At 42.0% G+C, this 25,326-nt stretch overlaps 2 protein-coding genes across 4 annotated transcripts; one reads left to right on the forward strand and one right to left on the reverse strand.

The window, feature by feature from the left end:
• The first annotated feature begins 9,752 nt into the window (after nucleotides 1–9,752).
• Nucleotides 9,753–17,136, forward strand: LOC139375897 (THAP domain containing 4). 2 transcript variants are annotated; one of them, XM_071117851.1, is made up of 5 exons: nucleotides 9,753–9,932; nucleotides 12,153–12,397; nucleotides 15,692–15,801; nucleotides 16,289–16,392; nucleotides 16,756–17,136. In XM_071117851.1, the coding sequence occupies exons 2-5, from the start codon at nucleotides 12,204–12,206 to the stop codon at nucleotides 16,870–16,872; spliced, it is 525 nt and encodes a 174-aa protein (XP_070973952.1). In that variant the 5' UTR covers nucleotides 9,753–9,932; nucleotides 12,153–12,203; the 3' UTR covers nucleotides 16,873–17,136. The 2 variants fall into 2 exon arrangements, with proteins under 2 accessions (XP_070973952.1, XP_070973953.1); XM_071117852.1 differs by having other exon boundaries at nucleotides 9,754–9,932; nucleotides 12,244–12,397.
• Nucleotides 17,137–17,173: 37 nt separating this feature from the next.
• LOC139375896 (bcl-2-related ovarian killer protein homolog A-like) lies at nucleotides 17,174–24,313 on the reverse strand. 2 transcript variants are annotated; one of them, XM_071117849.1, is made up of 5 exons: nucleotides 24,037–24,313; nucleotides 23,248–23,564; nucleotides 22,144–22,272; nucleotides 18,960–19,123; nucleotides 17,174–18,385 (listed from the first exon to the last, which is right to left on the reverse strand). In XM_071117849.1, the coding sequence occupies exons 2-5, from the start codon at nucleotides 23,453–23,455 to the stop codon at nucleotides 18,260–18,262; spliced, it is 627 nt and encodes a 208-aa protein (XP_070973950.1). In that variant the 5' UTR covers nucleotides 23,456–23,564; nucleotides 24,037–24,313; the 3' UTR covers nucleotides 17,174–18,259. The 2 variants fall into 2 exon arrangements, with proteins under 2 accessions (XP_070973950.1, XP_070973951.1); XM_071117850.1 differs by lacking the exons at nucleotides 17,174–18,385; nucleotides 24,037–24,313 and adding an exon at nucleotides 18,419–18,503 and having other exon boundaries at nucleotides 23,248–23,544.
• Between the last annotated feature and the right edge of the window lie 1,013 nt (nucleotides 24,314–25,326).

Below are 25,326 nucleotides of genomic sequence, written 5' to 3' on the forward strand. Positions count from 1 at the left end.
GCATTCAGGTACCAATGGGAAGCCCCCATTATACAAAGCACAAATAATTTGAGGTGGTGCAGATCTTATTGGTTTCTCACTGAGCTAAACAGTAGATAGTAAGGTTGTAATTCTATACCTACAGTACTACAACAGAAATGTATCCACTGGCTGTCCAATGAATGAAGTCTTTGTTGTTCAAGTTCAAGTATTTATCTGTGTGGGCAATAGTTAACAATATAGGCTATTGTTTCTCATAAATATGGTTTCTTTGTCTAGTGACCGCAACAAATCTATGTTATTTTACTGGACTGTAACGCTATTACAGAGTAGAGAGCAGAGATATGTTAATACAGAGAGATATGTTATTTTATTTTATTATGGGGGGTTTTCACTGGGGGAATCTTTCGGGGAAATGCGGGGGGGATCTTGGAGGGCTGGTGGCCTGGCTGATAGGTCGCTGGTTCCGGTTCCCGTTTTTGACCTTGTGGGAGATCTGTCGACGTGCCCTTGAGCAGGGTGTTTAACCTGGTTGCTTCTGTGGGTCGCTCTGGATGGGAGTCTGTTAATGTAACTGAATGTAATGTAAATGTTGAGCGGCTTCACTGCAGGTAGATTGTATGTTTCAATATTCAATTAAAATAAAATAAACAAATAAAAAAGAAGGGATCATAGCTTTCAACTGGATTCACCTGGTCAGTCTATGTCATGGAAAGAGCAGGTGTTCTTAATGTTTGTACGCTCAGTGTATATAATGCATTATAATGTGGTTATAATGTATTGTAAGACCTGCCATTAATAATGCATGACTTCCTTTCTCATTTCTCATTATCCTCTCATGATGATCACACCTGTCACGTTCTGACCTTAGTTCTTTTGTTATGTCTTTGTTTTAGTATGGTCAGGGCGTGAGTTGGGTGGATAGTCTATGCTCTTTTTTCTATGTTGTGTTTATGTGTTTGGCCTGGTATGGTTCTCAATCAGAGGCAGGTGTCGTTCATTGTCTCTGATTGAGAATCATACTTAGGTAGCCTTTTCCCACCTGTGTTTTGTGGGTGATTGTTTTCTGTTTAGCGTTTGTCAACGTACAGGACTGTTTCGTTTCATGTCATTCTCTTTGTTATTTTTGTTTTAGTGTTCTGAGTTTAATAAATATCGTCATGAACACGTACCACGCTGCGCATTGGTCTTCCGATCCTTCATACTCCTCAGACGAGGATGACAAACGTTACAACACCTCTGTTGCTCTTCTGTTCATCGGATAAGGAAAGACATTGTTTAGACAAACAGTTGTTACTCTGTCACATTATCTGGACACGTGTCAGCAGATTCAGAAGATGTTACATCACACATTAACATTGCAAGGAATCTAACTATGGAGGAATCTAACTATGGATGGCATTTAGTGCACAAAAATGTTGTTTATTATCTGACAGCCTATCCATCTATAGGCCCTGGCCAAACACAAGCCCGTTCTGTTCCTCCTCACACATGGAGAGTCCTCTGCCGGGCTCGCCAACCCCGCCAATGGCATTGGAGTCCTCTGCCGGGCTCGCCAACCCCGCCAATGGCATTGGAGACCTCTGCCGGGCTCGCCAACCCCGCCAATGGCATTGGAGACCTCTGCCGGGCTCGCCAACCCCGCCAATGGCATTGGAGTCCTCTGCCACAAGTGAGACACCGCTCCATCGCAAAACGATTTAAAAAAATTAAATACAGTTGAAGTCGGAAGTTTACATACACTTAGGTTTGAGTCATTAAAAGTCATTTTTCAACCACTCTACAAATTTCTTGTTAACTAACTATAGCTTTGGCAAGTCGGTTACTTTGTGCATGACACCATTTTAATTTTTCCAACAATTGTTTACAGACAGATTATTTCACTTATAATTCACTATCACAATTCCAGTGGGCCAGAGGTTTACATACACTAAGTTGACTGTGCCTTTAAACAGCTTGGAAAATTCCAGAAAATGATGTCATGGCGTTAGAAGCTTCTGATACGCTAATTGACATCATTTGAGTCAGTTGGAGGTGTACCTGTGGATGTATTTCAAGGCCTACCTTCAAACTCAGTGCCTCTTTGCTTGACATCATGGGAAAATCAAAAGAAATCATCCAAGACCTCCAATTTTTTTTTTTAGACCTCCTCAAGTCTGGTTCATCCTTGGGAGCAATTTCCAAATACCTGAAGGTACTACGTTCATCTGTACAAACAATAATAAACACCATGGGACCACGCAGCCGTCATACCGCTCAGGAAGGAGACGCGTTCTGTCTCCTAGAGGTGAACGTACTTTGGTGCGAAAAGTGCAGATCAATCCCAGAACAACAGCAAAGGATCTTGTGAAGATGCTGGAGGAAACAGGTACAAAAGTATCTATATCCACAGTAAAACGAGTCCTATATCGACATAACCTGAAAGCCGCTCAGCAAGGAAGAAGCCACTGCTCCAAAACCGCCATAAAAAAGCCAGACTACGGTTTGCAACTGCACATGGGGACAAAAATCGTACTTTTTGGAGAAATGTCCTCTGGTCTGATGAAACAAAAATAGAACTGTTTGGCCATAATGACCATCATTATGTTTGGAGGAAAAAGGGGGAGGCTTGCAAGCTGAAGAACACCATCCCAACCGTGTAGCACAGGGGTGGCAGCATCATGTTGTTGGGGTGCTTTGCTGCAGGAGGGACTGGTGCACTTCACAAAATAGACGCCATCATGAGGACGGAAAATTATGCGGATATATTGACCCCAAGCATACTTCCAAAGTTGTGGCATAATGGCTTAAGGACAACAATGTCAAGGTGTTGGAGTCGCCATGACAAAGCCCTGACCTCATTCCTATAGAAAATTTGTGGACAGAACTGAAAAAGCGTGTGCGAGCAAGGAGGCCGACAAACCTGACTCAGTTACACCTGACAGTTACATCTGTCAGGAGGAATGGTTCAAAATTCACCCAACTTATTGTTGGAAGCTTGTGGAAGGCTACCCGAAATGTTTGACCCAAGTTAAACAATTTAAAGGCAATGCTACCAAATACTAATTGAGTGCATGTAAACTTCTGACCCACTGGGAACTTCTGACCCACTTCAACTGTACTACAGTATATCTCCGATGTATTTATCTCCGATGTATCTTCGATGTATTTATCTCAATTCACACTTGTGATGGCTGCAACTTCAAATTCAAGCCCTAAATTCCTCTCTTCTCAGACACAATACCCTGTTTCTTGTAGATACAGTTGCATCTCTTGGGGAAACGCCTATTTTCATTCATATTCATTCATATTGAATTAACCATTTTTATGTCTATTAGCTGATTACTTTGAGGATTGCTTCTAATTCTCTAAATAAATCAGCTAAATTTACAACGCGCTTTGGACCAGTTTCAGGCTTTCAGGCTTACTGTCCCTGTACCATCAGTAGCAAGTTTTCAAATCAAATCAAATGGTAGTGGTCACTTACACATGGTTAGCAGATGTAAATGCTAGTGTAGCGAAATGCTTGTGCTTCTAGTTCCGACAGTGCAGTAATATCTAACAAGTAATCTAACAATTCCACAACAACTACCCAATACACCCAATTTCGTATCGTCTGAGATTCCCAAAGATTGGAAAGCAGCCGCGGTCATCCCCTTCAAAGGGGGAGACACTCTAGACCCAAAATGCTACAGACCTATATCTATCCTACCCTGCCTTTCTAAGGTCTTCAAAAGCCATGTTAACAAACAGATTATTGACCATTTCGAATCCCACTGTACCTTCTCCGCTATGCAATCTGTATTTCAGAGCTGGTCATGGGTGCACCTCAGCCACGCTCAAGGCCATCGATAAGAGACAATAAATACTGTGCAGCCGTATTCATCGACCTGGCCAAGGCTTTCGACTCTATCAATCACCACATTCTTATCGGCAGACTCAACAGCCTTGGTTTCTCAAATGATTGCCTCGCCTGTTTCACCAACTATTTCTCTGATAGAGTTCAGTGTGTCAAATCGGAGGGCCTGTTGTCCGGACCTCTGGCAGTCTCTATGGGGGTGCCACAGGGTTTAATTCTCAGGCCGACTCTCTTCTCTGTATACATCAATGATGTTGCTCTTGCTGCTGGTGCTTCTCTGATCCACCTCTACGCAGACGACACTATTCTGTATACTTCTGGCCCTTCTTTGGACACTGTGTTAACTAACCTCCAGACGAGCTTCAATGCCATACAACTCTCCTTCCGTGGCCTCCAACTGCTCTTAAATTCAAGTAAAACTAAATGCACGCTCTTCAACCGATCGCTGCCCGCACCTGCCCGCCCTTCCAGCGTCACTACTCTGGACGGTTCTGACTTAGAATATGTGGACAACTACAAATACCTAGGTGTCTGGTTAGACTGAAAACTCTCCTTCCAGACTCACATAAAACATCTCCAATCCAAAATTTTGCAACAAAGCATCCTTCACTCATGCTGCCAAACATACCCTCGTAAAACTGACCATCCTACCGATCCTCGACTTCGGCGATGTCATTTACGAAATAGCCTCCAACACTCTACTCAACAAATTGGATGCAGTCTATAACAGTGCCATCTGTTTGGTCACCAAAGCCGCATATACTACCCACCACTGCGATCTGTACGCTCTCGTTGGCTGGCCCTCGCTTCTTACTCGTCGCCAAACCCACTGGCTCCAGGTCATCTACAAGTCTTTGCTAGGTAAAGCCACGCCTTATCTCAACTCACTGGTCACCATAGCAGCACCCACCCGTAGCACGCGCTCCAGCAGGGATATCTCCCTGGTCACCCCCAAAGTGAACAAACTGCAAAAATCACTGAAGCTGGAGACACATATCTCCCTCACTAGCTTTAAGCACCAGCTGTCAGAGCAGGTCACAGATCACTGCACCTGTACATAGCCCATCTGTAAATAGCTCATCCAATCTACCTCATCCCCATACTATATTTATTTATCTCTCTTCTTTGCACCCCAGTATCTCTACTTGAACATTCATCTTCTGCACATCTACCATTCCAGTGTTTAATTGCTATATTGTAATTACTTCGCCACCATAGCCTATTTATTGCCTTACCTCCCTTATCTTACCTCCTTTGCACACAATATATATAGACTTTTTTTTCTACTGAATTATTGACTGTATGTCTGTTTATTCCATGTGTAACTCTGTGTTGTTATATGTGTCGAACTGCTTTGCTTTATATTGGCCAGGTCGCAGTTGTAAATGAGAACTTGTTCTCAACTAGCCTACCTGGTTAAATAAAAGGTGAAATAAATATAATAAATATAAAATAAAAAATACACACAAATCTAAAGAGATGGAATAAGAATATTTACATATAAATATATAGATGAGCGATGGCCGAGCGGCATAGGCAAGATGCAATAGACGGTAAAAAATACAGTACACACATATGAGATGAGTACGTAAGATACATATGTAAACATTATTAAAGTGACTAGTGACAGTCTTTGTCTCCCTCTAGAGGCTGGAGGAGCCTTGGAGTCACCACAAGGAGGTGTCAGGATACCTATGGAAGGCACTACAAGTCCTTACACCATGGCAACCCTGCCTCCCTACAAGCTGTGGGTATTGATCATGTTCCGGCCTCAATTAGAAAAGGGGGCCGTCTTACATAGCTAAACCAAAGGGAACGTTACAAACTACAGGCCACTAAGTACCCTGGTTTAAATGAAGATATGGATTTACAAACTACAGGCCACTAAGTACCCTGGTTTAAATGAAGATATGGATTTACAAACTACAGGCCACTAAGTACCCTGGTTTAAATGAAGATATGGATTTACAAACTACAGGCCACTAAGTACCCTGGTTTAAATGAAGATATGGATTTACAAACTATAGGCCACTAAGTACCCTGGTTTAAATGAAGATATGGATTTACAAACTACAGGCCACTAAGTACCCTGGTTTAAATGAAGATATGGATTTACAAACTACAGGCTACAAAGTACCCTGGTTTAAATGAAGATATGGATTTACAAACTACAGGCCACTAAGTACCCTGGTTTAAATGAAGATATGGATTTACAAACTACAGGCCACTAAGTACCCTGGTTTAAATGAAGATATGGATTTACAAACTACAGGCCACTAAGTACCCTGGTTTAAATGAAGATATGGATTTACAAACTACAGGCCACTAAGTACCCTGGTTTAAATGAAGATATGGATTTACAAACTACAGGCCACTAAGTACCCTGGTTGAAATGAAGATATGGATTTCTCACCTTTCCTGTCAGGTCGTGATAGTTCCCTTTGCTGACATCTAATGGACATATTGCTCTATTGCCCTCAGCTATGTTTAGACTGTTGTGGTCCATGTTTGCTGTGATCGAGAGTGCAGTACTATCAAATAGATGGCTCTCCTATTCTTACCACTTTGCCCAGTCATATTCAAGGTTAGAACTATCTTTCTAGGGGTTATGATGCTTCTAGCTAAGAGTTGCATTTTTGATAACATATCTACAGTATTTCACTTTTGAATGTCTATAGTTTTGCTTACTAGGTGTTGTCCAATGAATTATGTACCACTCACTCTTCAAATCAGGGTTGATTGGAAAAAGCTGTTCAAAAGTGGACATTGTACAGTCGTGGCCAAAAGTTTTGAGAATTACACAAATTTGAATTTTCACAAAGTCTGCTGCCTCAGTTTGTATGATGGCAATTTGCATATACTCCAGAATGTTATGAAGAGGGATCAGATGAATTGCAATTAATAGCAAAGTCCCTCTTTGCCATGCAAATGAACTGAATCCCCCCAAAACATTTCCACTGCATTTTAGCCCTGCCACAAAAGCACCAGCTGACATCATGTCAGTGATTCTCTCATTAACACAGGTGTGAGTGTTGACAAGGACAAGGCTGGAGATCACTCTGTCGTGCTGATTGAGTTTGAATAACAGACTGGAAGCTTCAAAAGGAGGGTGGTGCTTGGAATCATTGTTCTTCCTCTGTCAACCATGGTTACCTGCAAGGAAACACGTGCTATCATCATTGCTTCGCACAAAAAGGGCTTCACAGGCAAGGATATTACTGCCAGTAAGATTGCACCTAAATCAACCATTTATCGGATCATCAAGAACTTCAAGGAGAGCGGTTCAATTGTTGTGAAGAAGGCTTCAGGGCGCCCAAGAAAGTCCAGCAAGCGCCAGGACCGTCTCCTAAAGTTGATTCAGCTGCGGGATCGGGGCATCACCAGTAGAGAGCTTGCTCAGGAATGGCAGCAGGCAGGTGGGAGTGCATCTGCACGCACAGTGAGTCGAAGACTTTTGGAGGATGGCCTGGTGTCAAGAAGGGCAGCAAAGAAGCCACTTCTCTCCAGGAAAAACATCAGGGACAGACTGATATTCTGCAAAAGGTACAGGGATTGGACTGCTGAGGACTGGGGTAAAGTCATTTTCTCTGATGAATCCCCTTTCCCATTGTTTGGGGCATCTGGAAAAAAGCTTGTCCGGAGAAGACAAGGTGAGCGCCACCATCAGCCCTATGTCATGCCAACAGTAAAGCATCCTGAGACCATTCATGTGTAGGTTTGTTTCTCAGCCAAGGGAGTGGGCTCACTCACAATTTTGCCTAAGAACACAGGCATGAATAAAGAATGGTACCAACACATCCTCCGAGAGCAACTTCTTCCAACCATCCAGGAACAGTTTGGTGACGAACAATGCCTTTTCCAGCATGATGGAATACCTTGCCATAAGGCACAAAACATCAATATTTTGGGTCCATGGGCAGGAAACTCCCCAGACCTTAATCCCATTGAGAAGGATGAGGGTGAGAGGAGGGTGAACAAACAAAAACTCACAAATTCTGACAATCTCCAAGCATTGATTATGCAAGACTGGGCTGCCATCAGTCAGGATGTGGCCCAGAAGTTAATTGACAGCATGACAGGGCAGATTGCAGAGGACTTGAAAAAGAAGGGTCAACACTACAAATATTGACTCTTTGCATCAACTTCATGTAATTGCCAATAAAAGCCTTTGACACTTATGAAATGCTTGTAATTATACTTCAGTATTCCATAGTAACATCTGACAAAAATATCTAAAGACACCGAAGCAGCAAACTTTGTGAAAATTTATATTTGTGTCATTCTCAAAACTTTTGGCCATGACTGTAGTATCATAACTTTGTACTTACTCCCTGACAAAGGCCGAGCAGCCGAAATGCTTCAGAGTTTTTAAACTTTGTTTCCATTGAACATGCCATACAAATAAAGGCATTTTAATTAATTATATGAAGAGTGGTCCTCCTTTCTTTTTGAGAACTAATGGGTGATTTAATCTTTTCTACCTGTTCAACACTAATAAGGTTTAACCCAAAGGCCGGCAGATGGCAATATTTAGTCATTTCAGCTTACCGTTCAAACGCTTTGTATGCGAAACATTTGTATCCCTCATGGACCGGTTGTACCTAAAACACTATCCATTCAGGCAGCATAGGATTCGATTTCCTCTTTAACTGTTTTTATGTTGAGAAGATGGAAAATCGGGGGAAATATGCGTACTTTTGTTATGAAGTACAATGTCGCCTATGGGCACAAACCCACTGTCGCTTGACCAGACAGGACTGGCAAAAAGTGTTCTTCACTGACGAGTCGCAGTTTTGTCTCACCAGGGGTGATGGTCGGATTTGCGTTTATCGTCAAAGGAATGAGCATTACACAGAGGCCTGTACTCTGGAGCGGGATCAATTTGGAGGTGTAGGGTCAGTCATGGTCTGGGGCGGTGTGTCACAGCATTATCGGACTGAGCTTGTTGTCATTGCAGGCAATCTCAATGCTGTGCGTTACAGGGAAGACATCCTCCTCCCTCATGTGGTACCCTTCCTGCAGGCTCATCCTGATATGACCCTCCAGCATGACAAGAATGTCAGTGTTCTGCCATGTCCAGCGAAAGGATCTCAATCCCATTGAGCACGTCTGGGACCTATTGGATCGGAGGGTGAGGGCTAGGGCCATTCCCCCAAGAAAATGTCCGGGAACTTGCAGGTGCCTTGGTGGAAGAGTGGGGTAACATCTCACAGCAAGAACTGGCAAATCTGGTGCAGTCCATGAGGAGGAGATGTACTGCAGTACTTAATGCAGCTTGTGGCCACACCAGATACTGACTGTTACTTTTGATTTTGACCCCCCCGCCCTCCCCCTTTGTTCAGGGACACAATATTCCATTTCTGTTAGTCACATGTCTGTGGAAATGTTCAGTTTATGTCTCAGAGGTTGAATCTTGTTATGTTCATACAAATATTTTCACATGTTAAGCTTGCTGAAAATAAACGCAGTTGACAGTGAACATATGTTTATTTTTTTGCTGAGTTTATTTCAAGTACAGAGGAAAGTCAGGGAGGGGAGGACGGCAGGAAGGGACAGAAGAGAGGAGGCTATTTTTACAAGATTAAGGTTGGGACAAAGCCAGTTGAATAAGTCCTTAAATGTGATAGGAAAGGATCCAACAGGAAAGTGTGATTATTGCCAGGAAACAGAGACATTGGAGCATGTAATGCTACAATGTGGGCAGTATCAGAGGGAAAATGAGAGGCTGAGATCTGGTATGAGGGAGAAGGGGATACAGGAAATTAGTTTAATTGTATATTGAGTAGAACGTCATTAGATATAGCCTCAAATATGTTCTATTTTTTAAGAGCAACGGGGCTGGCAGGATTTCGTTTCTCCCTGTCTCTAGCCCACACTCCAGTACAGTAGGTTGCGGTAATGCACCATAACGTTGGATGCCAACCGCCGATAAACCCCACAGAAGAAGATCCATCTGTGAAAAAGGGGGGCGTCAGTAATATGACAGCCTGAGAATAATATTGTCGCAGTATTATATGCACCATTTCACTGCTTCGCGAAAGATTGGTCTTTTCTAACATAATGACATACTTTGAATAAGACAACCTTGCAATGGCGTGCCCTTTTCACCAGTCAGGTAAGCATTTTTTTTACAATCTAATTCCAACAGTGAAACATTTTATCCTTGAACTGCTTATTTAGCCTACTCTCTATACATGTATATTCAATGTCAACAGCATACCAACTCGATACAATTTTACCCGATAGATCTAGCTTTACTTTATTTAGTTTTTATAAATAACACTTGCGACATTGCGCTTTATGTAGGTTGGCTATAAGGTTAGATTCATGATATCGATAACGGCCCAAGAAACACATTTTATAAATTTCCTTATGGCCCTTCTACACTTCAACCATCCGGCGACTTCACTATTCATTTTCTAGATTAAGGTTGACTCAATCGTTTTAAACTTTTGTTTTACTATTGCCAGTTAGTTGATTTAGGGATTGTATCTATTCGCTCTCTTTAAATATGTAATTTGATGCATTCGTTTGTCTCTGACTTGTTTAATCAAACGTTTTGCCGCCAGCTCCTTACATCAAGGCATGAGTGTCCTGAATTAGCCTAGTAGCAAGTGCGCCCAGCTATATCCTGTCCTGAGATTGTTTTCTCGGGCTAAACCAAAGTTATTTTATAACTAACCCAAAATGGACCACGGCCAGTCATTTCCAATGGTAGCAAATTAATCCACCCGATTAGAGTACAATCACCCCACTGTAAAAGGTCAATATTATCACACCATTCATATAGTACGTGTAGTACGCGTAACCTTGGATTAGTGAGTCAGAACCACACATTGTACTGTGTTGGCAGAACAGATCTGGTTAGAAGTTGACAAGGTAAAAATCTGTCGTTCTGCCCCTGAACAAGGCAGTTAACCCACTGTTCCCCGGTAGGCCGTCATTGTAAATAAGAATTTGATTTGATTAAGAAACTGATTTGCCTAGTTAAATAAATAAAACGCAAGTAGGTGGGCAAGCCAAGCACAACCTAGTGAGATCCTATTGGCTCGTTCTAGCATAGGCCCACATTTGCTTATTTCCAATAGGGTACGTCTACACTGATGTGTGCTGTGCAATAAGTCATTTCGCCCTTGCATTACTTCTGAAGAACGCCAATTTAAAACTTTGGCAAAGGATAAAGTCTACAAAACGTAGTTCACTCTGTTCATAACATATTATAGTTTTGGAAACATAAAAATGTATTGAGGTCAAATGTTTAATCGATGAGAATTTGCATAACGTCGGCTAAAATCCATCTAACGCCATCTTCTCCCACTGCGGGTATTGTACCGGAAAGCTCCCCTTGAGGTTTCTGATCACGTTTCATTTTTTTTTAAAGTCATTTGATCGAAGACACTGTTTTCGGTTTGGCTATTTGTTTCAAGTGTATTAGTCTACGAATTTTGGCAAATACATTTATTTATAATCTCTCCATGTCTTATTTGACTAGTCGTTCTAAAATGTGTCTTGCTTGCCTACATTTTACTCCCTCGGTTTTAATATAACACACTTTAATTATTAATTTCGGTTGCCTATCCTGACGAAGTTTGTTCTATAGAAAGAATTTGACTGTTTGCCACAATTTTTGACTCTACCCACAAAATTAAGGAAATTAGAACGGGGGATTTCGGCAAGGCTATTTTCTTGCCTGGGGGTGTCCTATTGAGGTGTTGGTGGTGGAGGTGCTGGGGGTGTCCTATTGAGGGGTTGATGGGGATGGTGGAGGTGCTGGGGGTGTCCTGTTGATGGGGATGGTGGAGGTGCTGGGGGTGTGCTGTTGATGGGGATGGTGCTGGGGGTGTCCTATTGAGGGCAAAGAGACCTATTGGGGAGGGGATTCCCCCCTTCTAATTTCCTTCTGTGGCTCGAGTCAAATACTTTCTATAGAACAAACTTCACGTCAGGATAGGCAACCAAAATGAATAATGAATATTTGGTAGTGAGTGGCAACGCCAAGCAGATGCTTCACATTTGTACTTCCAGTGAAACATCTGACTGAGTGAATGCTCAAGAATCGCCAAGGTTCAATTCTTGCTGGCTGGCACGCACGCGTTCTATTTTGTGTATTTAAATAAAGTACATTTTGGTTGCATATGACCTCGACTACACACCACTGGTTATTTTACTAAGATTTATGACGTCAAGAAGCTACTATCACAATGTAAACAAAAACAACTTGTGTAATTGGAGGATCATTCAGTACAACCACTAGCAACAATTGATAGTAAAGCAACGCGACCCGTATAGTGGAGCTGAAGTGGCAAGCGACTGAGTTTTTGTTGTGTGCTCATAGGCTACGTCGACATTGGATACGCGCCGTGGTTGTCCGGCTAGGCCTACGCAAATGACTGTCCCCTATATGAAGCCCTTGTGTTCTCCCATAGCTGAGCTGAACCCTGCACTGCTGGCATTGGACTGGCTTCTCGGGGTCTGGGAGTCCGATGAGCCAGGAGAGGGCTCCTTCTCCTCCATACCGCCTTTCCGCTACAACGAGAGACTGCACTTCTCCCATGTGGGCCAACCAGTCATCAACTTCATGTGAGTTGGACTGACAGCTGACTAGGGTACAGCAGGCCTAACAAAAATCACACTACACAAGGAGTCTGTCAAGGTTGCGCTTAGCCTGCTATGATTTTTTTAAATCATGTCCTTTCTAGCTCAGTTGGTATAGTAGTGCGCCAGTAATGACCATACATAGTCATACGTGCATACATTTGACATAAGTTGCTTTGGATAAAAGCGTCAGCTAAATGACTAATTGTTTTGGATTCAACGTCTGGCATAAATGAGTGTTTGGGTCAGGGACGTTTCCTCTCACAACCTTTCCAAGCCAGAATGATGAATAAAATTATATTTTGATTGACTTTACCTTTTGTCCGTGTGGTTGGTCCTTTTGCAGGTTGGTGTGTGTGAGACATATCCACAGGAAAGTAGAATTACATAAACTTTTCTGCAAAAAAAGATGATTCTAAGATAATTGGCTTTACATTTCTGAAGTGTCAGCCATTTTTATCTTGAATTTATCAAACATGAATGGGGATTGAGTACTATATAGGTAGATAACATTTTAACTAGGCTGTCAATAACATTTGGACAAAAATGCAGATAGAACCTTAGTCCCAAGCTCTCTACATGGTAAACATCACCCAAGGAAATGCTTACTTGCAGGTTTCTTCTTGACAATGCAACAATAAGAAATAACAATAGATAAGAATATGAACAAAGTAAATGGCTGAATAGAATAAATAAAATACAGGAACAATTTTATAGTTCAATATTTAAACATTTTCGGGAAGGCAGGAATTGGGGGGGGGGGGGGGGGGGGGGGGGGGCAAGTGTACAGGTCATGTGTGCAGAGACTCAGCAGGTAAACTGGACTGACCAAGTGTTCAGCAGTCTGACAGTTTGTAGATACCAACAGGCTCAGAGACAGTTTCTATCAGACCTCATGCTCTGATACTGTCTGCCTGACTGTAAGGAAGTGAACAGCTGGTGTGTGTGGGGTCCATGATGATGTGCGAGACTTCCTCGTGCACTGTTTCAAGTAGATGTCCTGGATGGGTGACGCACTGGGCCGTCTTCACCCCCTGCTGGAGGGACTTGCGGTTGTGGACAGAGCAATTCCTGTACCAGGCCATGATGCAACTGGTCAGGATGCTCTTGATGGTGTAGTGGTAGTATTGGGAGAGGACTGGGGGATGGCATGTCAAATTACTTCAGCCGCCTTAGGAAGTAGCAGCGCAGTTGCACCCCTGACTGGTGGTGTTATTGGTCCATGTCAAGTCCTCAGTGGAAAATGCTGACTAATGCAGTCTTGTTGCTGTGGATCCGGGCATGTTCCCTTTGCTTTCTGAAGTCAACAGTCAACTTCTTTGTTCTGCTGATTATTGAGGGAGAGGTTGTTGTCCTGGTACCTCAATGCCAGTTCAGTTCCCACCTCCCTATAGGCTGACTCGTTGTTGGTTATCAGGCCTACAACCGTGGTGTCTTCAGTAGAGTTGGTGTCGCGCAAAGTCAGTCGTGGGTGAACCGGGAGTACAGCAGAGGGCTGAAGACACACCTGTGCTAAGAGTAGTGTGGTGGTGTTGTCAATCCTCAGCCTGTGGTTTGTCCATCAGGTAGTCCAGGATCCAGTTGCAGAGGGTGTTGTCCAGACCCAGGACTTTGAGCTTGGTGTCAAGCATCATGGGTTAGGATACATGTTGGTGATACTTTGGAAGAATTTGGTTAAAATTAGGGATGCATGATATCGGTAAGCATATTGGAATCTGACGATATTAGATAAATGTCAACATTGGCCCGATTTCTAGCTTAATACCGATGTCAAAGCTGACGTGCATACCTATATAACGTAGATGTAATGACGGCATACAAAATACTGCGCTACACAGAACAAAAGCAGAAAAATACTAAGCGCACACTTCCAACAAGTTCAAGTCGAGCAGTCATTTGAAAGAGTGAACACTTCAGCAAGACAACTCAAAGGCGAAATCCATCAACGCCAAGATAATGGAAATCATTGCCCTTGACAATCAACCGTTCTCTGATGTTGGCTTTCGCCGACTGGTCGAGCCCCGGTTCACACTACCAAGTAGATGCTATTTTTCAGATGTTACCCTACCGGAGTTGCACAGTATTGTTGAAACCCACATCCATGAGCTACTTGCTATGGTCGTCACTGCTATTAGCTTCACATTTGGACCAGCGATATCAGCTCCATGAGCATGCTGAGTCTGACAGCACAGTGGATCGACGAGGATTTCATACTGAGGAAAACCTTATTGCATGCTCAATGTGCTGGTTCTCATACCGCTGCTGCCATTTTAAATGGAATTTGAGAACCTGTTTGAAACTTGAACACACTCCTAGCTCCACTCGAACAACTGAATTGAGAAATACGTTCATCGACTGCGTCTGCAGCAGACGTGATACCCTCTTTCATGGCATTTAAACGCCTGCTCAACAAAACTGACGACACAGACCATGGGGTTAACTTGCAAAAGCACTCTACAAGTACTCTGTGAATAAGCAATTCGGTGGCATTTTCTCAGAATCTCCTTTACTGTCGCCACCATGCTAGGTACAAGGACCTCTACTTCGACGCAAACAAGCAGGGTTTACATTAAATGTTAGACAGCTGGACAAGATGGAAAAGGACACAGAGTGTGTACCGAGGAAGAGGCCATGGACAAAGCTGAAACTTCACTGCTTGACATGTATGATGAAATCCTGATTGAGACTGAACAAATTGGTTTGATTGTTTTACTGGTAATAGGGACATGGGTAAAGGCCAACAAACTAACTGTACTAGAATGCTTAAGGCCACTAAAATGTTATTGGTTATCGGTATTGGGTTTTATTGCAAGCAAAATATCGGTTTTGGACAAAAATGTCATCGGTTCCTCCCAAGTTAAAATCTCCAGTGACAATATGCTTCTGGATGAGAGGATTCCTGCTGGCTAATGTTCTTGTACTGTTTGAATGCCGCCTTTGATATTTGCTTGCGCAGGACCATGTAAACGTGCACAAGTTTGGCCAGTATCTTTGATAGAAACCTCCGCACTTCCAGCGCTTTGAAAAGTATAATTACATCAACATTCCTGTGGATGTATTGTCTCTCATTCCTACCTGCAAAAGAACCAACCACACGGACAACCGGTAAAGTAAGTTCCAAATATAATTGTATTCAACATTCTGGCTCGTAGAGGTCATGAGGAAATTTCTGATCCAAATGCTAATTTATGCCCCACACGAAATTCGACATTGGATTTTCGGGCTAGGATGAACCGTGTTATAATAATCACGTGTACATTTATTTCCCCTGTTCTGCAGGTTTAATGCATTACATGCTGAGAATAAGAAACCTATGCACCGGGAGTGTGGCTTCATCAGAATACAACCAGGCGGCAACAGAGTAGCCTTCATTATAGCACAGAACTCAGGTACGAGACTGTTCAATGCTTAGACCTAGCCTGGACTTACCCTTCAGATCATTTAGAGCGTTGCCCAAGTGGGACTTGAATCTGCAACCTTTCATCTGTCAGTTCAACTATACTATTAAACCAGGTCTGAACCTCTAATCTCAGATAACCCAAATCTGAAGTCTCACGTAATTAGTCAGCGGCTCGATTTAAGTTCTGGTTCCATGCGTATTGAGAGAAGAGATGAAAAGCTACTAGAACTGGAGCAGAAACAGAACGAGTTCCACCCTCTCTCTTTGCAAGTTATGGCCAAATGTCCCCTCCAAATGTCAAAAGATGCCAACACTTTTTTTTTTTTTTTTTTTTTTTGTCCAAATAATCAGTGACAAAACACCAGAATTACTGCTGCTCATCATCCTATTAGTTCAACAGATTTTACAGTATCAGTTGTTTGCATTGATCTGTCCATGAGATCGAACCTCCAATAAATCTGGAGTTCACTTTACAGGCCTGGTGGAGATTGAGGAAGGAGACCTGACTGGACAGCAGTTAACTCTACACACCCATGCCCTGGCCAGAACCTCCTTCGCTAAAGAACCCCATGTACAGCAGGTGAGACTGCCACTTTCCAGTCTGTTGATACTCTTTTCGATCCAACAAAATTTGGCCTATTTCCCTAATAGATATTCAATGGTTGGTCCAAAAGCAACTTACTGCTTTGCTATTTCCTGATCTGTAAATACCAGGGAGTTTAGGACTTGGGCTTAGAAGCTACCTTGTGCCAAGTTGCTTACAACTTTCTGGTTCTTTTGGATCTTGACATGTGTTACGTCAACTTTTCCAAAATTGACAGATCCAATAGTGTTACAGAATTGAACAAGCTCCCTTCCAATTGGATACTCTCTGGTGTCAAGTGCACTACTCTGGTTAAACCACAGTAATTAGGATTTGATGGAATCCTGTTCTCTCCCTCAGATTTCCAGAGTGTTCCAGCTGAGACCAGATGGGAAGCTTGAGCAGACTGTCTCCATGGCGATGGAGGGTGGGCCACTTATGCAGCATTTGCACATCACCTACCGTCGCTCCTCTTGACCACCAGGAGGTGACGGCGTAATAACAAGCACTACACTTTGTTAATTTGATTTTCCCGACCCTTAATTAATGCTGATCTAGGTTAGTGTTGTGTTTTCTCCCATTGGGGTTTGGGGAGGATAAACCGATTCTAGATATCACTTGTTACACAAGCAGCTATTTAAGTGTGTTCATCCCTTAATTTAATGCTACTATAATCAAGTTGTCCTTCTCAGAGGCTATATTGAACCCAATGGATAAGTGGAATAAAAACAAATAATCTAATTGGTGATTTCACTCCTGTTTACAACACTTATCACAATAGTGTTTAAAAGTTTATTTTGCATATGAAAGTATATACAGCACAATAAGTAAACTGGACCACAGGAAAGATACTTTTAGATTCAATCATCACTACAGTATCGGAATAAAATACATTAAGATTTAAAAAGATCCAACATTCTAAAATATCCCCCATGGGCATCGTTCTGTCTTGTAATCAACGGGAGTATTCATTAGTGCACACCATAGCAAAACATTGCAACAAATGCAAGGTTAACCCCCTCCCCGTTCTGTTCCTAGCAAATGCAGCAGTGTAAAGTGTGCAAAGCCTGGCTAGAATGTTGCATCCCACAACATGAATAGCTCATCATACAATTCATGTCCTCTACAGTGGTGCAGCAAAACAATCATTGGATTTATTGTCAATTTCTTCAGTGTAAAGTCCCAGAGATGATATGCTGTAGGTATCAGACTGGATCTCACTTCAGCGGTATGAGCACCTACCACAGTACTCACTCCGACACAGTAGTGGAAAATGCATTACGACACTGAAAGATACATGGTTCTGTACAAGTACATTGAGCAAAAGTTGATCATCTTAAGCGAATGGGTCGTTCCACAAAGTTCCTTTGCGTCCCTTTGATATTTTAATTGTGCACAAATTAAATTTTAAAAGCCTGTTAAATTAAGTGCCCTTTAATATAGACCACATGGAAAATGACATTCAGCATTTTGACTTCTAGTCTGATGCATCATACGGGCTACATTTCTGTATTTGGAAAGTTATACATCAAACTTTATTGTTGACATGCAAAACATTTTGGGACTCAACAATAGTCTAATGAAACAAATACCAAGACTTTGGGTGGAATTTTCTTAAGTTGATCATCTGCTCTAATGACAGTTAATTAGGTTGCAGTAAAAAGGGCACCTAATTGGTGGAACTACCCACATTAAATTGACTCACTACTCTTTGGAAGAAGAGCAGTCATTGTTTGATTGTACAAATGTGATACTGTGACTTGTACTTGGCAAGAAGGAAAGTCACTGTTTAGACAGCCATCAATCTTCCAGAAAATGTCAGGACTTCAAGCGCGTGTTCTTTCAACCTGAATTCTTCCAAGTCTCATGGCTCCTTCATAATGTAGATGTACAGTGTTGATAGAAAGTGCTTGCAGGATTGGGCAATGGGAGACAGCCAATGGGTCTGAGGAACGGCATCTAACTTCACCACACACCTCTTAATGTCCGTCTGGAAAAAGACAGGCATTTCCAACGTGACCTAAGAGAAACTGTCAGGACATTCTTTGCATCCTCCATCCTTACCACCTTCTCAACATGCATTGAAGGTCAGGAAAAAAACCGTAGATCTAAGATATTTGAAGGAGGGCGATGTAAGGAATCAAGAAAAGACAATTGAGAAGCCAAAATCTCTGGTAATGTTGCCCGTACATTTCCACTGAACCGCTAGAGGGCAGCATAGGCTAAACTCTGCATCCTTCAAAAAACTACATTGAGGGGAAGGTCTGCTGCGCTTCAATAAGCATCCTGCTTCGAATACACCGACAGCGTTATTGCATTTTGGTACACCAAAATTACCTTTTCATTTCCAATGAAACGCTGAGATTGCGTTGCAGAGGCGGCGCGTTCGGTGTGGTGCATACATAGGATTTGTCGAACAAATGTAGAAGGTGAATGTTAAACTTTACATATCCAGATGAAGCTGCATACTATTTTGAGCAATGACGCTGTCGTGTGTTCGAAGAATCACAACGATGTGGTTGTTAAGAAATTGTCCCTTGGTCAACAACAGTCCAGCCACTCACCCATCCTCCGCGTTTCTTCAGCCAAGGGGCCAGGTTCTTGCGGACAAACTGGCCCAGGCTGTCCACTATGGTTTGGACCGTAGCTGGCTGGTTCTGTCGCACGCAGTCCACCGCCAGAGCCCCAGCCACGGCATACATAGATACCACCTTCCCCCATGTGATACCTATGGACGAGAGCGAGAATCACGGATCAGTTTGCTGATTGTGGTTAGTTGATCACGATGCTTCATACTATTTATTGCAATACTGCAACATTAATGAAAAGAACATAGCTCATATCAAAACAGTTGAGGCAGACTGATAAGTGTGCATTGCAGTTCACCGGTCCCAATTCAAATACACTGGGGTCCGAAATTGACACTATTGATAAAGATTAGCAAAAATGACCAAATTAAATAAGTCAAATGCTGAGCTATATTAGAGGCTCAAAAAATGAGGGGTATTTATATTTTATAGTAATACATTTGCTCAGAGAAAGATTAATTGTTATACAATCAACAACAACAAAAAGTAGGGGTAAACATTGACACTCGTTTTCAATGCCTTAACTGCACTGAGCCTTTTTCTAAAATGTTTTATGAGTTGTAGAACACCGAGAGGGATCTTAGACCATCCTTCCAGATCCTTGATGTCCTTCATTGAGCTTATGGTGGGCCTTCTTCCATTCAAACCACAGGTTTTCCATGGATTTCAAGTCCGGAGACTGAGATGGCCATTGCAAAATGTTGATTTTTGTGGCCAATAAACCATTTATTTGCATATTTTGATGTGTTAAGCCAAGTTTCAGCCTCCTGGTACTGGGTAAAGTTCACAATGCCGATGACCATAAGAGCTCTTTTTTCCTGTCGTGACCAAAAGCTCCAGTTCAATGTGCCAATGCCATTTAGCAAACAGGCATTTATATTTGTTGGATGTCAAGAAAATACTCTTTGGCCGTGCACAGCAATAAGAATACATGAGCAGAAAAGAACCCCATACCTACTGTAAAATAGGGTGGTGGATCTTTGATGTTGTGGGGCTATTTTGCTTCCACTGGTCCTGGGGCCCTTGTTAAGGTCAACAGCATCATGAACTTTACCCAGTACCAGGACATTTTAGCCAAAAACCTGGTTGCCTCTGCCAGGCGGCTGAAACTCTTCCAGACAATAACCCCAGGAACGTGTCAAAACCTACAAAGACATGGTTAATTGGCAACAAAAATCAACATTTTGCATTGACATCTCAGTCTCCACTCTCTGGACTTGAAATCCTGTGGTTTGAAGTATTGAAAATGTTTGCACATTTTTATTATGGGTGTCAATTTCGGACCCCATTGTACATAATTTTAAATTGCTCTACTTCTACATGCTGCAGTCTAGTGCAGAGATAGTCCCAAGACACTGCATACTTCAGAAGTCAACTGTACAGTATGTCCATTATCCAGAGAGAAAGAGCAAGACGGTTGCGGTCGCATCTGAGCTCTACATCAAAGAAATGTTCATTAGTTTCCTAGTAAAGCCGTTTGGCTGTCAGCCTTGTCATGACTGAGGCTTGAAGAACGGAAAAACCGGCACTCACTGAAATAGTCTGCTTTGATGTATATATTTTCAGAGGTCAGAACAAACGCGTTTCGGTGGCATCCTTCATCAGCGTTTAGAGAAGAGCCATTGGCCCATATTTATAGATGAAGTCACACTGCAGTACTGCTTCTTTCTTTGCATTATAGTCATTTAGGAGACGCTCTTATCCAGAGAGACTTACAGGAGTGATTAGGGTTAAGTGCCTTGCTCAAAGCCATAGACATATTTTTCACTTAATCAGCTCAGGGATTCAAACCAGCAACTTTTCGGTTACTGGCCCAATGCTCTTAACCGCTGGGGTACCTAACGCCATTTTTCATAATCATTATTTACATTCATTTTTCTACTATTTTCCACAAGAGCTTACATTTTTTTTTTAAATAAACAAAGAAATGCACACCTGTTGCTCACAGGAAGCAAACTAACAGGAGTTATTCATATGACTGTGATGCAACAAGAAGGCTAATGGCATTAGCCTCCTTTAAGCCTTTTTTGTTTGCCTTCACTGACTGACCTATGACCTGGTTCTAGGGATCTATGGACCTCAGGGAAGGCTTAAACAAGCTAACTCCCTCTGGGACAGGGAGTTACTCACGTCGTCTAACTCCCTACAGAGATCTGACCCTGACGTGAGATGACCCAGCCAAGAATAGATTGTCTGGGGATAAGGAGAAGATGGAGGAAGAGAAGGGGTAGAAGGGAAGGGAGAGAAATCGGGGACATTGGGGAAGCAAGATTAGTTTGTGCACTTGGCAATGAGTAAAAGACGAGAGGCGAGGTTACACGGAACGTCTAGCCAAAGCACTTCCTTATCGAATGTAATCCAATGATGTCATAATGGTCTATGGTTGGAAGTTGAAACACTTAATTTCAATCTTTTTTAATTACAGTTCATGATCAGAGTTGGGATTTTGATCCATTACAATCCATTATTCTGAGTGCAGCATTTGATTGACAATTAAATCATTACTCATTCATCTCTTTTGCAATCATTAAATGTAAGGAATCTTGCTCATCTTTTTTTAGTCTAATAAATATACTGCCGTTTAACACCACATCCCAAAAGACCAACGTTGTCTTGGTCAAAGGTTTGTTTCTGTCTGGAGGAATCCCACGGTGTTCCAAAATGCCTCTGGTGACGTCAAAACAGTCACAGTTCTGCCTAAATGCCTGCCCGAAAAATGCTTTCGAATGTAGGCTATTTTTATCTTTCCAGACACAGAGCCAAGTTTGAGCGACATATTATTAATGCAGTCCAGGGGACCCATGCTGTACTGTAGCAGTAATTAATGTATGGCATTGAATTACCTTTTCGCTCTTTAGTGACATGATCCATAGCAGAAACTGTGTGTACTAGTGACGGAATGTGAGCTGTTAGATAAAAGATAAATGCATGTTTTTGTCAAAGTTTCAACTTGCCTCTGTCCAATAGACAGAAAAACACGATGTAAAGAAAATAAAGATGTAGGCTACTGTGTGATGCTTTTACACAGCAGAGACTTCATGTACCAGTGACGGAATAGGACAGTTGTTCCAGACACCTGATGTTCTTGTGTGTTGCCAAACATCAGCCCTGACTGGTCAGCTTGTGCAACATCAACCCCCAACCCTTTGAAGTTGTTCACCTGCTGCGAATATCTCTGTTGCCACGGCAACAAAGGCATCAGAAACCATGGTCTCCATGGCTACTGAGATGTTGAGCTGTCTCGCCACGTTCCGGTAGACACTGGGCCGCATGCACTCCAGCTCATCACCTAGGAAAACCAGGGGCGACCACAAGGCTGAACATTTAGGAACAGGATAGCACTGAGAAAGCATGACTGGTCTATCAACCCAATTAATGACAGTGGCAATCTGTAATTGAAACAATAAAGTGCCTAGCCGCCTGTTTCGGTAAAAAGCTGAGGGATAGGGCTGGAGAAATGTAATCGCTCAAATTCTTAGACAGAGCTATGGATGCAAGGACTGACCAGCCATGATATCAAACCTATAGTTTCAATCATGTTGAGGCTATATAGTGTTTTAACATCTACTTTGTTTACAAACATTGGAGAGAAAAACACGCTTATAAAGCTCATGAGGCCTTTATTTAAAAGTTATATTCTTCAAGAATCAATGGATACATATCATTAATTTATACATCCAAAATGGATGCAGCAACTGCAGATTGTTTCACTGTCTAATAAGGGGCAGTCATTGAACCACTGGGGCATTAGTTTCTATGACCAGTCTGGTTATCCTAAATCTGTTTTTCCCCAAACCTTTTGGCTCTGTGACCAAGCTTTTAGAGATGTATTGTGATCAACAAAGTAAACAAATCTATTGTCTTGGCCACAAACCAACCCAAGCTGAACAAATCAGCCATAGCCCACCAGTGTGTCCAGACAGGTCCTGCGCAACCCATTTAGTAAATATAGATGATGAACAAGAGGGGCCTGTGGGGTATGTAAGTGTCATCTCACCTGTCTCAATTAGCATACCAAACTGAACCATTCAGTAGCTTGATTGCCCTCACCTCGGACTGCCAGACGGTTTTAATAGCATTCTGGGTCATGCATGTCAGTCGGTGTCAGTCCTTAATCTCAAGGCAAGCCACTGATACACACGTGGTGGACAAATCCAGTACAGTGTGTACCATATCTATTCAGTGGAACATAGGGATTCTCAAGAGAAATTAGGCTATTTTTTATGTGAAGTTTCACATGTAACGGTTTGCAGCAGGTTCTTACCGAGACAGAGAAGCACAGCAGCCACATCACAAAGCGTTGAGTCCACCTGAGTTTTGGACGAGCCTAGCCCATAGAGGTTGAGCCTAGAGTGTATGTAGTCCCTACACAGTGCCTTGGACTTGGACACCAGTTCTTTGTCTGACGGGGAATGATCAAAGGCCTCCATCACCCCGGCTGCAAACACAGAAGAGCGACGAATCACCTGCATCTCCCAAGCAGGATTCTGATTAGGAAAAACCTGACCACTTCAGTGTATCAGTCAGTGCCTGAATGGTTCTGCTCAGCGGCAGCTCCCAAAATGAAGATAATCTTTAAATCTGTTAAAAATAAATGTTAAAAAGTTAGGCCTATCAAACATTTTACATGTTAACAAAATATATATTTTTAATTAAATACAAATAAGAATGGTCAAAATGCATTCAAAATCTTAAATTTAATAAACAATTTTGTTATGTAACTCCAAGTAGGTTGTATGATTCACAAATTTGCCATAGAGGCATAGCCAAGACCGACAATTATCATAGGTCTACAATTATTTAATATCCATATATATGTACGAAAGATATGTCAAGCTAGAATAGCCTAGTGAATTTCCCCTCGTTCATTTTACTAGATATATACCAATTTATATAGGCTGAGAAACTAGTAAAATACTATTTTCGTATTAATTACTCATTATTAATCCTCGATCAAACCTAGTAACCTATAGGTATTAAGAGTATCTTCCTAAATTGATATAGAATATTCCACCCGACACCTGCTGAAAGACACGCATCACAGTGATCTTACCGATGCCATTTTGATTGGATTCAAATCATTCCTTGGGTGCCAAAGTAAAACATGTATATCCCTTCGGAAAAGTACTCTCGAATACAGTGCTCAAATTACAAATCCTGTCTGCATACCGTCACAATTTTAACAAACAACGCAATCTCAACGCAAAAATCGTTGATGAAATTCCTTTTCTTGCGCGCGCGACCTTTCACAATAAACACAGAAAACAAGCCATATTAACAAATGTAGCTACTAGACAGTACTTCGTGTGCAGACCAAATTCATAGGAAACGGTAGGTCCACTCTTCGCTTTCCTTCTATAGCAAATTATTTGGGTTGAGATGACGCGCTTCGCAGCCAAAGAGTGCGTCTTTTCATGCCCCACCCTCTTCACCAGGCGCAGTGCTCAACGATCGTTGGCCCGGTTCATAAACTTTACATCCTAAATGTGTTGTTGTCTTCTTTAACCTAAAAGGCATGAATATTCATTTGAACATTCATTTTATCATATTTCTTGCTTATCTCAAGGAATTTAATTCACATTTTTATTTAAATTAAGGGAAAAACTAGGCTACATAAAATAAATAGGCTAACCTGGCTGAAACTCAATACAATTATTATCATATCATATTATTGTTAAGCCTTATCTCTATATTTAAATTTACCAAAACGACAGAGACGCCAAGAGTGGAGCACCTTCAAATCACTTGGAATTTGTGTTGTAGATATGTGGTAGTAGAGTAGTGTAAGTTAATGCTTGTAATTGTTTATAAATGCCTTCATTTTGCTGGACCCCAGGAAGAGTAGCTCCTACCTTGGCAGGAACTAATGGGGATGTGTAATAAATTCTAATACACATACAGGGGTCTTTATGAGCAAATTACATGCTCTCTAAACCCCAAATGCAGGCTATACTAATAAAACAGATGTAGATGCAGCAATTGATTTATATCAGGGTAGGGATTTCATTTGGGATAACTACTTCTACCCCTCCTCTCTTTCAGTTTCCGTAGTGTAGAAGTTATTGTGTTTGCCTAACACACAGGGGCCAGTCACATACAGTAATTTAAAAGTATGGACAGTACTTAAAACAAATCAAACATGAGTCCAAACCACTTCTATCAATGTAAATAGATGATCAGCTCCTTTCCACTAGATGTTGGAACATTGGCGCAGCCACAAGAGCATTAGTGAGGTCAGGCACTGATGTTTGGCGATTAGGCCTGGCTCACAGTCGGTGTTCCAATTCATCCCAAAGGTGTCCGTAGGAGTTGAGGTCAGGGTTCTGTACAGGCCAGTCAAGTT

The sequence above is a fragment of the Oncorhynchus clarkii genome, chromosome 20, assembly GCF_045791955.1.
Source record: "Oncorhynchus clarkii lewisi isolate Uvic-CL-2024 chromosome 20, UVic_Ocla_1.0, whole genome shotgun sequence".
NCBI classification, from domain to species: domain Eukaryota; kingdom Metazoa; phylum Chordata; class Actinopteri; order Salmoniformes; family Salmonidae; genus Oncorhynchus; species Oncorhynchus clarkii.

Bases quoted from the DNA above. Each gene is read 5' to 3' on its own strand.
- LOC139375897 (XM_071117851.1), top strand. From the start codon at position 12,204: ATGACTGTCCCCTATATGAAGCCCTTGTGTTCTCCCATAGCTGAGCTG. The intron at 15,802-16,288 runs GTACGAGACTGT...TTCACTTTACAG, and splicing joins CATTATAGCACAGAACTCAG to GCCTGGTGGAGATTGAGGAA. The intron at 16,393-16,755 runs GTGAGACTGCCA...TCTCTCCCTCAG, and splicing joins AAGAACCCCATGTACAGCAG to ATTTCCAGAGTGTTCCAGCT.
- LOC139375896 (XM_071117849.1), bottom strand. From the start codon at position 23,455: ATGCAGGTGATTCGTCGCTCTTCTGTGTTTGCAGCCGGGGTGATGGAG. The intron at 19,124-22,143 runs GTGAACAACTTC...TCTCGTCCATAG, and splicing joins AACAGAGATATTCGCAGCAG to GTATCACATGGGGGAAGGTG. The intron at 18,386-18,959 runs GTGAGTGGCTGG...GTCTTTTTCCAG, and splicing joins TGAAGAAACGCGGAGGATGG to ACGGACATTAAGAGGTGTGT.